Here is a 17,407-nt window from a genome sequence, read left to right as displayed (position 1 = left end):
ACTACCAGAAATAACCTCATTTCCTGCATGTATACAGTAGAAAGGGGCAGGGGTAGGAGTAGTATGAGGGAGCAGGGCTGCTGCAAGCAGAGTAGCTACTGTGCTCTAGCTCTTCAAAAACCTCACTCTGAAGACTTTTTTTTTAATACTTGAAGTTATGTCTGTTTGGTAGAAAACTAAGGTTCAGAGGGGCCCTTGATAGCTATTTAAGTGTCTTGGTTATTTCTTTCAGAGTATTTCTTGAAAGCTACTAAGTTATTTTACTATTATTCAGTTATTCTGTTTGCACTATATAAAATTCCTACTTGTTTTTGGTTTTTTCTGGAAGAATATTTTTTTAATTGCAGTAGCTTATAGGATTGTACCTTTCCCTAGAGACTGCTGCTGAATTTAAAAAATAAATAGAAATCTTGCAATGATACCTACCCTGTCTTTTGAAAACCACTACCACAGTACTCCACAGCATAACCTATCAGGATTATATAAAAAGTTCATTTGCAAATAGTTCATTTCCTCTTAACCGTATTTATTCCTCTGCTGTTTTATGCCAAATCTCCTCCCAAGTTTTTTAATCAGAAGTCTTGAGGATTGCTCTTGCCTTACTCTGGGAAACTAGAATGTCTTTCATTTGTCTTGAAGTAATTTTGCTTTCATCTTAATTACTAAAATCTTAATAAATATACTTAACTCACTCTCTAAGGTTTTTGTATTTATCAAAGGTCTTCCTGCACAAGAAACCTAAACAAGAAACCTTTTCTATGCAGTCAGGTGAAACCACCATGTATCTGCCAGGTTTAGTTGTGTCAGACTAAATTTAAATTCTATGGATCATGGTTTCAGGGTTTAAGAAACACTTTTAAGTAGCATCAAAAGCCTCTGTCCTACTCTAATTGACTTGCATTTCATTACACATTGTACCCCTTGGATAAAGAACAGTGTCCAGTTAATTTATCTTCAGAAAACATGACTTTGTGCCTCTTCCTTGGAAAAAAAATAAAATGGAGATGTTTCCTCCACCCTTCCAAAAGGCAATAAAAGTTCCAAAAGGAGCTTTATTACAGCAGTTTAACAGGTGCAGGTTCAGCTGAGGCTGGGACAACCCCAGCTCTAACAATCCCTTAAGTTAAACTGAGCAAACTTGATAGAAATAAATAGAAATTGATAGATAAAAATAAGTTAAACTATCTGAAAGGTCTGATCTAATGAAGAGTATATAATGACTTCAGCAGGCCCAGAACTTCCAGAAGAATCATTTTTGGATGGCTCTTTATACAGGCTGCTGTTAAGGAAAGATCACAGAACTGCCTCTTCTCCACTGAACAAACTGCACAGTAAAAAGCTTAGCTACAGAAAAATCTTGGTAACAGTCTTCCTTTTCTCTGCACAGGTAGAATCAGTGCTGAGTTCAAAGCTTTTATTAGTCTTCCACTTGTATACAAATTTAATGGAAGGAACTGGGTATCTCCATTATACTAAGATGTAAAGCTGTATAAGATAGGAGCATTGCAGTGACTGATGTATTTTATACAACTTTCTGCAAACAAAGTTAAAGACCATTGTATTCCCAGAAAAATTCTCTGGGGGATTCTAAAAAGTTTACCAGTTTTACCTTCCATTATATAGCTTGAGTAACCCAACAGCACTCCTTTACAGCTTTTCAGAATGCTCTGTGTGCAGCACTGATTTGTGATAACTGCAGCTGGAATGCTGCTCACTCCTCCCACACTGGTAACATCTCCAAAGACTGATGTAGGAGGCTCTGGCAACTGAGAACTGGAATCACAGTTTGAGAAACAAGGACTCTATCCCAAACAGCCACAGCTGTTTACTGCTGGTACAAGTGCCTGGATGCTTTTTTCCCCCCTCACTACAGCTGACCTGGTAGCAGAACTCTGCAGTCACTACACGAGCCAGCAATGAGGTTTGTGCTGCAGCCTCCTCTAACTGCTTGAGAAAATACCCTTACCAAATTTTAGTCCACCAGTGGAACCTAAGTATCTATTATTAAAGCAACAAAGCAGCCGTTTTGATCAGTAAATAAAATTTAGACTTTATTACAAAGTAACAGCAGTGTTTTTCTAAATAGTCAGTTTATGCAAAGGTAATTAAGCACACATCACACAGGACATACTTCACCTTTTCACTGTAATGCTGATATTGCTTTTATGGTGTTGGACATCAAGTACAAGTTCATCTCCAACCTGAACTGGGATAGGCTCATCCAGAACAACTGCAGCTTGTTTCCAGTGTGAGGACTCATCAGATGTGTTCAAGCTATTGTCTTCATCTAGATGGATGTGATACCAGAAGGGAACAGCAGTGACCCGGCCGGACTTACAAATTTGTATCTAAAAATATTTAAAATAATAGTCAGTTATACTACTTTGCTCTTTGAAAAGGAAGAAGTTCAAACCATTTCAATACTTTTCAGAGACAGCTGCAGACAAATCCTATATTGAAATGTTTAGCCCACGGGAGCATATAAGAAGCAGTGGTGCAAAAAGAGTAGTTAAATGCACTTTGGGCCCCAGAACTCACCTTCACTTCTCTGCTGGGGCTGTTCAGCAGAGGATTCATGAGATCCAGCCTTAAGAGCTCTGCTGGCTTGCTCAAGGGTACACAGGGTAATGTGGAGAGATCCAAATACACACGAACAGGGACCTGAAAGTATAGACCAGAACAGCCATTACAAAGGGAAAAGGTAGAAAAATCCGAACACAAAAGTTGCCAGGAATTACGGGAATGACTGTCAGAGATAGACAAAATGCAAAATACAGCCCTCTAATCCCTTTTGAAACGTTGGAATACAAGTGCCTGGGAACAGTAACAGCAGTCACTCTTCTGTACAGTAACTGGGACAAACTTCCACACCAGTTCTAAACAGACACCACCCATTTTAGTTTATCTCAAGGTTCCTATGTGGTCACAAAAAACTCTCTTAATAATTTCAACAGTATTTTTTTACAGTTCACAACAAATCTAAACAGCTAAACAGCTGCAGCTTTGAAACCATGCCTGGGAGCCACACACCAGCTTCCTACCTTGAACTGGTTGATGAAAGGGGCTATATTAAACCCCAGAGTTGGTTCTGTTCCTTGAACAGCACTCTCCAGCAACAGAGACTCTGATTCTACAAGCATCCCATATACCAACACATACTGTGGGAAAATCTTCCCTCCACTGTGAAGTAAACATCTGTAAAATGAGAGGGATTTCACCTGTAAAGTTGATCAATCAACAGCATTGAAAGAACAGTAACTACATTTAAGAAAGACACAATAGTTCTTCCTCTGCAGTCAAGTGCTCCTGAGCATAATGTGCCATTACTAAACACAAGGGTTAACAGTCAAGTTTACCTAGGCCCACAAAAGGGGATAAATCCATTTTACACTTAGTTACCCATTTCCATTATGTTACTTCTCCTCCTCTGCCTTCCTTCCCACTCCTCCTGCTGTGAGGAACAGCAGCTTTGCTGCTGCTTCCCTGGCTGTTCTAACACCACGTTTGTCTTTTAGCAGGACCAGTTTGTTACCACAACCCTTTGACATGTACATGAATCTGGGCTTTTCCAACCTTGCACTTAAAGCTACCTTGGTTATTCTTTGCTATCCTGCAAACTTCTGACAGACTGAGGAATATGATCATCCATTCATATTCTTGCATTAAAAGAAAAAAAAAGGAATCTGAGGAAATCTTGATGCTTTTAAAAAAACAAAAAGTAATGTATATGTACAATGGTAATGCCAGAAACACTGGGAGGTTTAATCCAAGGAAAAAACCTTTTTCTACAGAAGCAATGTAACAGTAATTACATAGTTACAAGGAATACTCTTAAAATTTATCAGGTAGTTAGATATTCCTAGGAATATTTTTTATCCTTTTATACTGTACCTGGATATTGCAGCCTTTTCCATCACTTCCTGCTGGATTAAACCTGATGTCTCTATAACATCCAAGATAATAATACTCCACAATTTGTCTGATTTGGGTCTCTGTAGCACCACACTTTCTTCTTCTAAGTGGCTGAGCCAAAACTCTAATGTTTCCTTAGGGAAATGGTTTGCTTCTGCAATGACATGAAGTGCTGCCTGATGCTGTTCTTTCTCAACAGAACTGTAGGCTCTAACTGGTCCAAGCTTGCCAGCTATAATTGGCAGGATGGAGAAGCCTTCAGATACATCTAAAATGTACAAAGCATCAGGATCCCCATCTAGAGAGCTCTTGTTTTGATGCTCTTGGAGGTTTATCCCGCTGCCATGTCCATCAACATCCATGGAGTGCAAGTCCTTACTTGGATTTAAAGACAGCAGCACTTTGCTCATGGCAGCTTTAAAACATTCATGGTAGGCTACGTCATTCAGCAGGGCAATTTCTGTGGATTCCAGCACACACACTGGAGTGCTGCCAGCCTGTTTGGTGCTTGTCTGAAGTCCAGCCAGAGCATTACATAATTCAGTCTCATTGCCCAAACTCAGCGTGTTGTCTCTGTCACTGAAATCCATCCCACACTCTGAAGGCAAAGAAGAAATCTTCTGGATCTTCAAGTAGCAGTCTTGGCAGCAAACTTCCATCATCACAGTATCTCCAGTCTTCACAGAATAATCTTGGCAAAAGAGCATAAAATAAAGTCATGTCAGTTACTTTATAGACACATCACTGAAGAGCCTTATGGCGCTTGAAAAAAACAAACCAACCCACCCACCCGCCCCATTATCTCATTTTGTTTACATCTGTGTCACAATGTGAGGACATCAAACCATCAGAGTGTGTGCAGAGCAGGGTGACCAAGACAGAGAAAGGCCTCAGGGACAAGACTTATGAAGAGCAGCTGAGGGCACTTGTTTTGTTCAGCCTGGAGAAGAGCAGGCTGAGGGAAGATCTCATCATGCTCTAGAACCCCCACAAGGGTGGCAGTGAAGGGGAAGGTGCTGATCTCTCTCAGAGGCATGAGGAAATGGAATGAAGCTGCATCAAGGAAGTTCAGATGGGACATTTGGAGAAGGTGCTTCACCCACAGGATTATCAGTCACTGGAACAGGTTCCCCAGGGCTGTAGTCACAGCACCAAGCCTGCCAGAGTCCAGTGAGCACCTGGATAATGCTCTTAGACAAGTGATTTAATTTTAGATAATCCTGCAAGAAGCAGGCTCCTTATGGGTCCCTTCCAGCTTCAGATATTCTAAGATTCTAGGAAACAGGAAAATAAAAGGTGGGTGAATTGAGAGGAGACATTTAAAAATTACTCTGGCAATGGTTGTATGTGGAGAGTATTCAAGCTGAATCCCACACAGGGCAAGGGGTAGGTAGAAATGTTTAGTTTTGGTTTTGTGGCAGTAACAGCTAGCAATTCCTACCTCACCTTGCCTCCCTTTCTCTCCTAAGTTGCTCGTTCACCAAATAAGCCAGTCAGTAGCCTCACTTTTTGGAGGTGCTCCACAATGCATTAAATTCAATATAGAAAAAAACAACTTAATGAAAAGTATTCTTCCAGATCTCATCTGCTTAACAGCAAAATCCCACAAACAAGCCCTGATACAGGGACTGTGCCCTACAGACCAGAAACATGATCACTTCTCAGCTAATCCTATTTAGGCTTCCTAGTCTCTGAGATAAGCTTACTTATCAAAATTAAAACAAAAAAAAAAAAAAATCCCCAAAATGAAACCAAGTTAATATACCACAACAAGCAAACCCACCGGACGTACCAAGGAGGCCCTGCACAGGATACACAGCCTGTTCCCAGCAAGTTTCCTCACTGGGACTTGTAGACAGAGAGTGCTCATCATCAAGCTGCAGTACAAACCACACCACAACAGCATCCAGTATTCCTCCTTCAGTGACTGGCAGGCTGAGTTTCCAGGGCTTTCTGTCTGCCAGGCTTTTCAGCTCCTGACCAAAGGAGAAAGAGAAAAAAAAAAAAAAAAGAAGTGGGGGAGTTTATTTCCATAAATAAAAATTTGGTTTCATTAAACTAAATCATCCAAAATTTCTGCACCAATCCATGAGGACACCCAACAGAAACTTGAAGTTACCAAGCCTCTATAATACCAATTATCATCATTAGTACTCACTAACATAGGAACTGTCTTCCCACATACAAGAGCCATTTCCTACATGGACAACCTGCATCTGTGAGAAGCAAACACACCTACATCTAAGAACACACATATTTAAACCCACTGAAAACTGCAGGAAAGGAATAAAAACAGAGCCAAGCTTCTGGCTGGACTCAAGCCAATGCTCAGCCACATGTTTCACTTAAAATCTGTGTTCAATCAGTTCTAGAAATCCTGTGTACTGTGAATTTTCTCAAACACAGGCCTGCAGAGTCATTATAAAAACAGGAAGTCAAATACCTTTGAGGGTGTTTTATCTGCTGTCTGGGCTGTGTAGACTTATATAAAAGCTCAGGCATGTACAATCTCACCAGTGGGAAAACCTTAAGGTCTACCCTAAAGGGATCATTTATAAATTCTCCAATACTCCTAAAAACTTTTGAATATGCCAGAGAAATTAAGTCTTTTTCCATGTACAGTTTATTTTTCTCAGGAATTACCTTCTGCTACCAACATTCACAAGAACAAAAGGACCAGCACTCATGTTTTAGTTCCACCATAAACCAATTAACAGGAGGTCAAGCACAAGGGACCAAAGGTTCTCTCAATCACTCATTCTGCTTAGTAATAGCCCTTCCAAAACATTTATCAACTTCCTGATCTGCTTATGTCAACACTTGTTCTCTTTAAGTTTCTTAAAATACACATGGTGAAACAAAAGTTCACGTCCTGCTCTGAGGACAGGAGTAGCTGTCACATGCTGGGTTTCTTATTCTTCCCTCTTCATTCTGTGTTCTCCAAGAGCTTGTCTATCCCTCTTCTCACAACTGAGATGGCTGAACCATGGGCAAGTTAAAATTACTGGATGGTAACAAAGTTCATAGTAAGATCTCACTGCTCTTCAACAGAAGTGCTTTGCTGCCAGTCATGTTTTTGGTACCTCCTTAGCTAGTGAAGAAAAGAGTAGTCAGCTGAAGCTTTGCTGGCATCCAGCTCCTTGAGATAAGACAGCAAGAGCACAAGCATGCATCTGGTTCTTGGCTTTCTGGGAAGTTGGAGAAGAATAGAAGTGTATTTGGTGTTAGAAGTATTCTTCCTGATTACTCCTCAAAAGCAGCAGTCCCAAGGTTCTCATCCAGTGGGTTCTAGTAACTGCAGTCTTACATTGCCATCACTTAAAAACCCACCTGAAGGCTTATTTCAGCTTTCCCTGCTCTCTGCCATGCTGCTTAACCCATATTTATTCCTCACATTTGCCACTTTATAAACCTTCTATTATTTATGCCAATTACAGATTTAAACAGCCATAGCAAATCAGGATGGCAATTTATCAATAGTCTTGTTAAAGAGAGAGCAAAAGAAATACAGCAATGGCACAGAAATAGGCAGTAAAACACCAAAATGATTCAATGCCACACATGTCCTCTGAATGAGAAAGACCTACAAACAGAAGGAAAACCTACAGAAAGAATGCAGTTATTGAGTCTCCTATGTCTTGATCCACAATTTCTCACATATTCCATACCACAACTTCTCATGAAGGATTAGGAAGAGCCAAAATCTGTAACTGTTGGCAAAAGCACAGCTCCTTCAGGGCCTGAAAGTTAGACTGAGCTTTAATTACTGGCTGCAGAGGTAAACACTTCCCCTGTGCCAGTGGCACTGATCTGCTGCCAGCAGCATGCACACAGGTAGCACCTGGCTGGGTACAAGTGTAATTACAGCCACACCTCATTCCCCTGCCTGGGAGAGACTGAGCTGCTGCTGCTAATAACAGCTGTAAAAAACAAATCACCATAAAGCAGCTGCTTTTTAAAAATTATTATTATTATTTGTGATTTTTGACTTCTTATTTGTCTGGTCTGTACTGATGTCTTTGAAGTGTCCTACAATGCAGTTTGAGAAACACTGTTGTACTGTATTTTAAGCCCTCTTCTCAGTTCTGCCAGTTTAGGTCTGGATAGTTAGCACAAGCAGAATATATGCAATATCCCTCTAGTTTTTTGAAATAGGAGTCTAGAAAATAGGTCTTAGAAATTACCTTACTAGTGCTAAGTGATTTCTTATCTGACTTTCTGTTCTTAGTTCGTATTCTTCTACTGTTTTTAAGTTTAGGAGGCTTTTTTCTTATTACAATAGGAACAAAGACAATTTTTTTTTCCATTTTTAGCTGCACTGACTGAACATCCAGGTGTGGCCATGACATAACACATAAAAAAAACACTCACCAAAACAAAAACAAACAGCAACAAAAAAATCCATGCTGAAAGTAACCAACCAGTGTTTGTAACTGCCACCTTTGCCCAGTGACAAAGTAACAACAAACAGTAACCATGGATTCCCAACCACATCAGTGATTCATAATAGCAGCATTTCTTCCTTTTTACTTAGGATATCTTAACATTTCATGACAGGAGCACTCCATTAGTCTAACTGAAACTTCAAAGGAGCACTTCTGAAACATGATTTAAAGAATAACACTGTTCTTTACACTTTAAAATTATCTTTACATGTTTGCCAGCAGGCAGATGCTTAAGAACAGACATCTCTCAGATGAGAGCAATAGTTTCTTATTGATGCTGGAAGCAGAAGCAACATTAGGTCACAGAGATTGCTCCCAATAGTATACTGAAGAGCCTTGTCTTATTTCATTTTTCATCTCAGGATGTCAGACAAGCCAACTAGGAAAAGCTATTGATTCAGAAACTGCAACTCCTGGCCAAGCAGCAGCCAAGAATAATTTCATTTATATAACAGAATCTATTTTAAGCTCTGACTCAATGCTAGCTCCTCAGCACAGGTCAATGAGCAAGAAGCACACCAGAGATCAGATGTATCATCTTTTTAGCAAGCTCAGCTGCAGGGGCTGAGCTCCTTGCCTTCCAGTTCAGGCCTATTTAGCATACACGTACAAATGTATTTTGTGCTAAATACACAAAATTATGCTACTAGATTTTAGAATGCACTATTACAGAAATACCATAAGATACCAATGAGCTGAAGTGTAGAATCAAATGGTTGAATAGAATAATTATTCATCTCCTCTTTTACACTTACATTTTGATGCCAGGTGGAAAGTATAGACTTTCTCCTGTCTTCAAGAGCTCAGTGAAGACTGACTTTAGAGGAATAAACTAAGTCAGCTCCACAACTGTATAAATCATTTAGGATGGATCTCTTGCATCTTTCCTTCCCCTTCTTGTACTAAGGCCAGTAGTTGTTTGATCTTACAGTGAGGTAGTTTATAAAGTTCCCTGAGCTATGCCAAATCAACAAAAAAACTCCACCTTCAAAAAAATTACAGACTATCATCTGAGGAATCACACCACCACTCAACCAGACAAGCATCACAACCAGCAGAGGATTTCAGTGCAGCCCTGCCAACTCTGCACTTGTGAATTGTTCTGAAGTTGAACCCAAAAACAAGTAAGCTATGCGACTTCCACTATCATAAAAAGATTATGTAAGAAGGGTGTAAGAAAAATCATTACCTGCAGATCATTGAAATCTACTGTCATGACTTGACAGGGTTCTGTGAGGGCTCTGTAACCCCCAGGAATACGACTGAGCTTCTCAGTGGTGTAAGGCTCCACAGTTTCCTCTGAGCCAGCAGCAGCATACGTGGGACTGAAGAACTGCACTGAATTTGACAAACACACACCAGCAACTTCTTGTATTCCCACTCTGGGAGTAAAGGCAAACAGAGGAGAAATTAAATTTCAGGTAATTTGACCAAAAACCTAAAGGAAATTCTCCCTAGACTGAAAAATTATTTTAAAATATACATAGTGTTAGAATTGAGAAGTTAAAAAATACTGAAACAATTCTGTGGGGTTGTCATGTTCAGAGCAGCTCTGAAGAGCAGAAAATGAACCTCACTTTTAAGAATCAGAACTCAATGCTGTCACCAGAAACTAAGAAAAAGCCCAATACATATTAAGAATTCCAATATATCCTAGAAAAAAATCCCCAATACCAATCAGAGCACAAGCAATGAAGCATAACTTAAAATTGCTGAAAGAATGGGACCGTATAAAGTAGAAGATCAGATCAGACACTGTGAGATGGCTGTGACAGACAAGATCATCAACAATTGGACTAAAAGGGGATTCTCTCTCTCAGCAAGATGAATCACTGTTTGATGATAAATTAAACACACTTTTAAATGTACTTCAAAGAAAAAAAATTAAGTATTCATTCAATACATGATTGAATGGGCTCTGCTTCTAACCACTCAAAAAAATAATTAAAGCATGAGGAAAAGCTCAAAGAAAAGTTGTATTAATTGTTCAAGGCAAAAACTATGCTAGATGATATATAAGTCATGAGAAAAGAGATATTTCTACACTGCTATTTCATTAGACCTCCTGTCATAAAAAAAAAATCCAAGCCCCAAATTTTTCCTGTAGATTGTGAAAACATGGGTAAATGTGAAGGGGTGAACATCAGAATGATTCAAAGAGATCTGCATAGTTTAAATCTGAGAGCAGGCAAGTGTTTTACATAAAACCAGGACTTATTAAAATAGTCTTAAATATTCTTACTGGAGCAAAAACAGGTCTCAAACTATAAAGGCAAGAAATTTAAAAGTGAAAATTTTTTGTCCTAATTAATTTGTGACAATCATTCAGACCTGCTAATCACTTGCCCTTAAGCTATTGAAATGGAATGTCAATTCAGCAATCCAAAGTTAACAGCAAATTAACTTTCAATCTACTTAAATTTTGTAAGGAACAGTCAATGTCCAATTTCCAGGCAAACTTCTAACTGATGAATAAATAACTTATAAATTATTCTGTGACCATCTACCATAGGGAACTTCTTTCTCTTTCTGGCCACCTGTCCAGGTCTACTGCATTAGAGAGATCACTGATGCAGCCTGGCTGCTTTTCATCTAGTACAGTGGACCTCTAGAAGTTAGTATTTTCTCCAATCTACAACAATATTAATCTTATACAAAATACACCAAGTCCAAACCTCTCAGACAGACTGTCTCTATTTAATGATACTGTTCTAAAAGATTAGAATAAATATGAAAATGATACACAGTCAGAACTGGTTTCAGCAAAGAAGCCCTACTGTATGCCAGTCCAGAATTAGGCAGATGACATTAAGACAGATAAAGACATCTAGGGTTATCAACACTTAGCATTTACAGGGGTTAGATCCAGAAGTGAGGTATCAAGCAGATTATGAAGAGGGTAAAATGAGGATAAAGGCCAAGCATTAATCCAAGAATCTCCAAATCAGAAATTGAGAAGTAGTTTTACTCTGAAGGAATTAAATTTCTTTAGCATGCGTTAGAGGCAGGTATTTCAGAGTCCAGAAAATCTGAACCTCAAAGGGATAGGGAAGTGGGGCATAAAAAAAAGGAAAAAAACAAAGACAGCCTGGAAAAGGGGTGGGCATGATAAGAGCAAAAATATTTTTAGTTAAACAGATAATTAGCCATTCAAAAAATGAAAAGCAAAGTTAATGAGAAGTGGTCAATAAAAACAACCAGTCTCTCTTCCCAAATAAAAAAATGTGGGTTCAAGAGAGTTCAAACACACCTGTGATGTCTACGTATCTCTTTGCATTCCACTGCCATCCCAAATATTGTAGCACTTGCAGGAATAACCCTGCCATAGTCTCCAGTACTAATGTCTTGGTTTTTAGGCTGTGAAAATACGAACAACAACATGCAATGAGACAGTGGCCTAAGTTAGATATTAGTGAGCCATTCAAGTGACATCAAAACATCACTAAGTTCTTAGTAACTGGTAAAGTCCCTAGTCTTTGGCATTCTGTTGACCATTAAAGGAGCTTTTAAAATACAGTGTTTCAATATAACCAGGCATCAGCTTTACTTTTCAGTCTACTACTTTCTCTGTGTAACTCTAACAAAATGCAGATTGAAAATCACTATATACAGAAACATGTGACAACTTTTTTTTTTTTATGTATCATTCCTGTACTTAACACTAGAGGTCATCAGTTTCAATTCAGTACAACACAAAAGGTTTCAGCCAGCTAAAACTTTGTTTCAAATTAGTTGGAATCAAGACAAGGACAAAATAAGGAGAAGAATATTACAAAGAATATTAGCTTAACAGAGATTATGTTATGTAAGACCCCCTGTCATATTACTTTGCTTAATGTACTAGCAAAACCACAAAATATAAAGTAAGATCTGAGACCCAATGGAATTGCTCAGTCTTCCAAAAAGGTTCAAATCAGCAAAAATAAACTAATTTATTTTCCAAATTATAACTGTTCCCAAATATAACAATGAGAAAAAACTCTACCATAATTCAGCATTATCTGCTTGGACTGACTGTACATTTAAAATCCACAGAAACCCCTCTGGTGTTACTTACAAAGATGAGGGTCAAGAAAGATTTAAAATAAATGAATAGTGATTAAGAGTGAACCCTCTGTGATGAGGGAAGATTACCTCAGGGAAACATGCTTTGCAAATAGCTGTTCACTCAGAACACAGAGCTCACAGAAGTACAATGTATGTTCTGCCTCATTGCCACTCACCAAAATCAAATTCATGGAGCAAGCCCAGATCACTCATTTTTAGCATACCAAAAGGAATGAAATATTTACAGGACAACTGTTTCTCATTCCTGTATCTGGAATGTGTGCAGAGGTACCCACATCACCTACCTTTGGTTGTAAAAGCAGATGTTCCCAAGCATGTATCAAGCTCTCCACAATCCCTTCTCCAAATAAGCCAGCATCGACTGTTTCTGTGACAACTAAGGAAACTCTAGACAAGAAAAATATGATATATGGCAAAGCCTCCTGTCAACAATCAATCATTCTTTTAAAGAAAAACCCCACCAAACCAATATGAGCCCAGAGAAAAACTTTTACCAGCATTCTGGAGTTTCAGTACACATGGGCAATTTAATACTTCCAAAAAATTATGTGTTTTAAATTGTTGTTAGAAGTTATTGAAGATGCAGATAAAAGAGAGCAAATATTGAGCAAGAATTTACTGTAAAGCTTCTTGCTCAGCATTTATAAATAAATTGTGTGGGAAGAATCTAGCCAAAACAGGAAGATGTTTCAGCCTGGGCACACAGCCAATGATACTGCAAAATATCTATTTTGTGCAATAGTATGTACTTATGCATGTGTATAAAAAGGAATTAAAACCCCTAAAACTATAATCACAGCACAATAAAATTCCTACACAGACTAACAACCCTAAAATCTTAAGTCCTCTGGAATGAAACCAAAAAACATACAACATAAATAAGAGGAGACACTTCCAGAACAGCAGTAATTTATTTAATAATAGTTGACATCTAGTAACTCATTATATACACTAAAGGGATACATATGTTACAGTATGAGAACCTTCTCACACTATGAGCAATATCACAGCAGTGTTATTTCCTGTTTAGGTCATAAGACATTTCCTATTTTCTTGAAATTAAGAGCAACCAAAATACCATCAGAAGAGAAAGCAACAACGTACCTTTCAGGTATGTGCTTTGGAATTTCTATATCAAGTGACTTCAAATGCAGAAGTTTGATCTCTCTTCCCATATTATTGGCTGCCACCACATCACGGGCAAGTTCATACATGGTTTTGGATAATTCACAGGCATAGACAGAAGATGCTCCTGCCTTTTTTGCAAACATACTGAAAAACAAAGAACCAGGGATTTTCCCCTCCTTCACATCTACTTCATATTTCTACCAGTTCAAGTCTAAAAACCATCCTTAAGTGAACTGGTATCTCTTGTGTGATCATTGATACTGTGTAAGTTTACATCTTCTTGATATGTCATCAGCAAAAAAACCACGACAGTTAGCATAAGGACACTCCCTCAGCTATGCTGAATCCACTCTTTACAGTCAATATTTAAAGACAGGACAAATAACATTACAACTTCAAAACCCATGTGAGCAGTTCAATTTAAACAGCACTTACTGGCACAAAATGCATCTGGAACAAATAACAAAAAATAGTTCCAAAAATACTACTAGACACTAATCTCCAGACTCACTGGCTTCTAAATGCTTTGCTTTCTTAGGTTCTGTCTCCAGAAGAGCAAAGAAGTTATTTTTCCCACTCTCAGCCAAATTTTGTCAGGCAACCAATAGTTTTCTATAAAATTCACATGAAGCATGCATTTGTGGTAAACATACCTCAGAATTCCTGTTCCTGTTCCAATATCCAGGACAGATTTGCTGCCTGAGAGCACAGCATTCTCAATGGCCCTGAGGTAGGTGAGGTTCCTCGTGGCATCGTTGAGCATGATGAAGTGCCAGCGCTCCACCAGCCAGTTTGCAACACGGTAAAAATTCTCCTTGGCATCAGCAAAGTCGGGGTTGAGCTTCACTGCTTTATGGAAATACCCAGCTGCTTCGTCTCTGAAGCCCATCCTAAGAGCAAAAATGACAAACAAATGGAAAGTATGCATGCAGCTGTGAACATCTGAGGGTCTGTAAAAAGGTCTCATGTCAGCTTAAAGACAACAGAAATATTTTGCCTTACTTAGAAAAATTATCTTTAGAAACAGTGGCATTACTTTATGAAAAAGAATGATTTATAGCTTTACGTCAAGTTACTGTAAAATGCAAAGCCAGTTCAGAAACACCATTGTGTGCAGCAGCCTTCATCCACTACTGCATCCTTTGAAAAAGTAAAACAGGTTTTATTTACAGAAACTTGCTGCAACAACATGACAGCAGCAACTCTGCAATCCAGTCTCACAGATATTCAACTCAAGCGAATTATAAACTCAAGAGAATGCTAAAACAATGTTGGTACTCTATTTAACTGGAACATCCTGCAAAACCACTGAATTTTGAGTTGCCAGCTTTTGCATCAAGTGCCAATTTTGAAAAAAAGAAATTAAAAGAAACAAAAAGAAACCAATTTGTGAATCTGAATCACGTTTTAATGCTACCTACAGCATAATCTCAAATCAGACAGCACTGAAAAAAACCCCTAAATCTATCAAATATTTGTACACATTTTAATACAATGCTCAGAGAGGTGTTGCTTTAAAACAAAGAAATTTCAAAACAGAAATTAACTAAAACCACCTGGATTATGATCTATGATTTCAGTCTTACAATTCCAGCCTTTGATGACCTGAGCAACAACAAAACATAGTAGCACTTTTTTTTTTCCTCTTTTGCTGATATTAACAACATTTATTTTAGCACTGGTTACTCTTTTTAAGCTATTTAAGACAAACAGATTTGAATGTGTTTGTTTTTACAACATGACCCTCACAAAAACTGAATATACATCACTACAAACCTGAAGAGATGTTCTCCCATACTGTTACAGATCACTTCATCATTGGGATACAGTTCAAGTGCTTGTTCATAGCAGTTAAACAGATCTTGAATCCGTGCCAGAGAATCCAGTTCTTCTGCCCATTTAAAGAGAGTAAACTGAAATGTTTCCTAGAAAATAAAGCATAGACCACTGAGGTGCTGGGAGTTGCCAGAAGGAGGGAACTGAGCCCTGAAAACATCTGGAGGGGTCGTGGACACCTACACAAAAGGATCAGCACCCAGCAGTGTTTACTGAGAGCCTGCATGTATATTAATGCATGCTCTAATACTAACAAGGCCCTGTTTTTATTAAATGAGCATAGAGATTGGCACACAGATTAAAAGAAGATTCTATGAACTCCCTTTATACAGAGCTTATTAAAGAAGTCATTGGCCACCCCAATCATTACTGATTTTCCAATTCTGTCTTCAATAAAAGCAGAAATCAGTCACATGTACAAAATCACAAGTACAAAGCGTGTCACAAAGATCTCAAGAGAATTACAATAAATAAAATTTCAAGTAATTCAAAGAGCACTTACTTTGACAGTAGTTTTTAACTCAGGAGCTAGATTAAGTACCAGGAGATAGTGAGCATATGCAGTTCCAAAATCCTGGTTCTCCAGGCAATGCTGAGCACTCTGCAAAGATCTGGAAACCAATTCCCTCCTGCTGGCTTCTCGGCCACCCCTGTGGTTAGAATGAAGCTTGGCATTGGAGTTCGGCATTCTGAAGGATGTAAATACTCACTTATTCTAAAAAAAAAAAATTAAAAAAAAAAAAAATAGTCACACATACCGTAGGCCAAAACGTTTGTACACAAAGTTGATAGGTCAAAAAACATTTCAGTTTTCACTGGCATTCAGTAAAGACATCTCTCCTCCCACCAAGTCTTAAAGATTTAAAAACATCTAATCTTTACTCTACTGATAATTCCATCAGCTCTGAGTATTCACCATTCAAAAGTCAAATGTGCACCTCTAGGTTATCCAGGTCCTGGAAACAGATTACATTTCTAGCTTTGTAAAATTAATTTTTATAACAGACATTTTAGCATGTCTCTGACCAAACAGTTTTGCACACCGGAAGTTCATGCTCTCAATAAATTTCACAATCAACTACAAAATCCGCAGGTTAAATTTCTTCTCCTTGAACAACAGCATCTCCATAAAACAAAGGCTCACAGAAGAGCTAACAAGTTGGCAGTTTATTTTACATAAGGTACCACTGCTATTTTTTCCCCTTAAGAAAACATTAGAAAGAGTGACCAGAACCAATACGCACATTTTTATATCTACCTGTAACTTTGAAAGGTACTCAGGTGAGCACGGCTACAGCACGCAGAGATGGATCCCAAAGCTGAACAACACGGATGTTTCGTGAAGAGGGACTGTAACAAACACAACCATTAGAATTTTGTGGGATTTTTTCTGTTTTCTTAAAAACAAAGTAAAATAAATAACAAAACGGAGACCAAAGCTCGGGACACGCAGAGCCGGGGAGGCCCCGCCGGGGCTCAGGCGCTGCCCCACGAGGGCTGCTCCGGCAGGCTGCGGGGGGAGTGGGAGCTTCCCCTGCTCCAGAGCTATTCATCCATCACCTGCTCCAGGGGGATCCATCACCTGCTCCAGCGCCGTCCATCACCTGCTCCAGGGCCGTCCATCCCGGGTTCCGGCGCCGTCCGTCAGGGGCCGTGCGCGGAGCGGCGCTCCCAGGCCGCGGCCATGGCGCTGCCGGGCCGGAGCCATCGCGCAGGCGCGGGCGGGAGCCGTGCTGTGGCATAAAGGTGTTTCCATTATCCGCGTCCTTTCTCGGCCCGCATCCAGCCCTCTGGAAGCTGGCGGTGCAGCTCGTGTTACCGCAGGGCTGTGGAAGGGATCCGCAGCAGTGCCCGGTGTGGTCCCTTGCCGGGCCGTGCTGTTCAGGGCTGCTCGGCCAGCACGGAGGAGCCACCACCTTAAATGCTGCCCGGCGCTGTGTGGGCACGGCCTCCCTCCACCGCCCGGTCACGGTGCTCCTGACTCTTAGTTTAATTCCCCTCGTGGTGAGTCTCCAGAA

The 17,407-nt window shown here is 39.4% G+C and overlaps 1 protein-coding gene across 6 annotated transcripts; it reads right to left on the bottom strand.

The window, feature by feature from the left end:
• Window positions 1-2,024: 2,024 nt before the first annotated feature.
• PRMT9 (protein arginine methyltransferase 9) lies at window positions 2,025-17,348 on the bottom strand. Of its 6 annotated transcripts, none has more exons than XM_056490801.1 (14): window positions 16,950-17,348; window positions 16,634-16,739; window positions 15,892-16,104; window positions 15,330-15,478; window positions 14,207-14,443; window positions 13,530-13,697; window positions 12,710-12,812; window positions 11,608-11,714; window positions 9,547-9,739; window positions 5,705-5,888; window positions 3,892-4,603; window positions 3,042-3,195; window positions 2,539-2,661; window positions 2,025-2,348 (listed from the first exon to the last, which is right to left on the bottom strand). In XM_056490801.1, exons 3-14 carry the CDS (start codon window positions 16,075-16,077, stop codon window positions 2,133-2,135), a joined length of 2,532 nt encoding a protein of 843 aa, XP_056346776.1. In that variant the 5' UTR covers window positions 16,078-16,104; window positions 16,634-16,739; window positions 16,950-17,348; the 3' UTR covers window positions 2,025-2,132. The 6 variants fall into 6 exon arrangements, with proteins under 6 accessions (XP_056346776.1, XP_056346775.1, XP_056346774.1 ...); XM_056490800.1 differs by having other exon boundaries at window positions 16,648-16,739; window positions 16,972-17,281; XM_056490799.1 differs by having other exon boundaries at window positions 16,648-16,739; window positions 16,950-17,272.
• Between the last annotated feature and the right edge of the window lie 59 nt (window positions 17,349-17,407).

This window comes from Oenanthe melanoleuca, chromosome 4, assembly GCF_029582105.1.
Source record: "Oenanthe melanoleuca isolate GR-GAL-2019-014 chromosome 4, OMel1.0, whole genome shotgun sequence".
NCBI lineage: Eukaryota > Metazoa > Chordata > Aves > Passeriformes > Muscicapidae > Oenanthe > Oenanthe melanoleuca.
The sequence above is the reverse complement of the archived record's forward strand: the minus strand, read 5'-3'. Positions and strand labels throughout refer to the sequence as shown.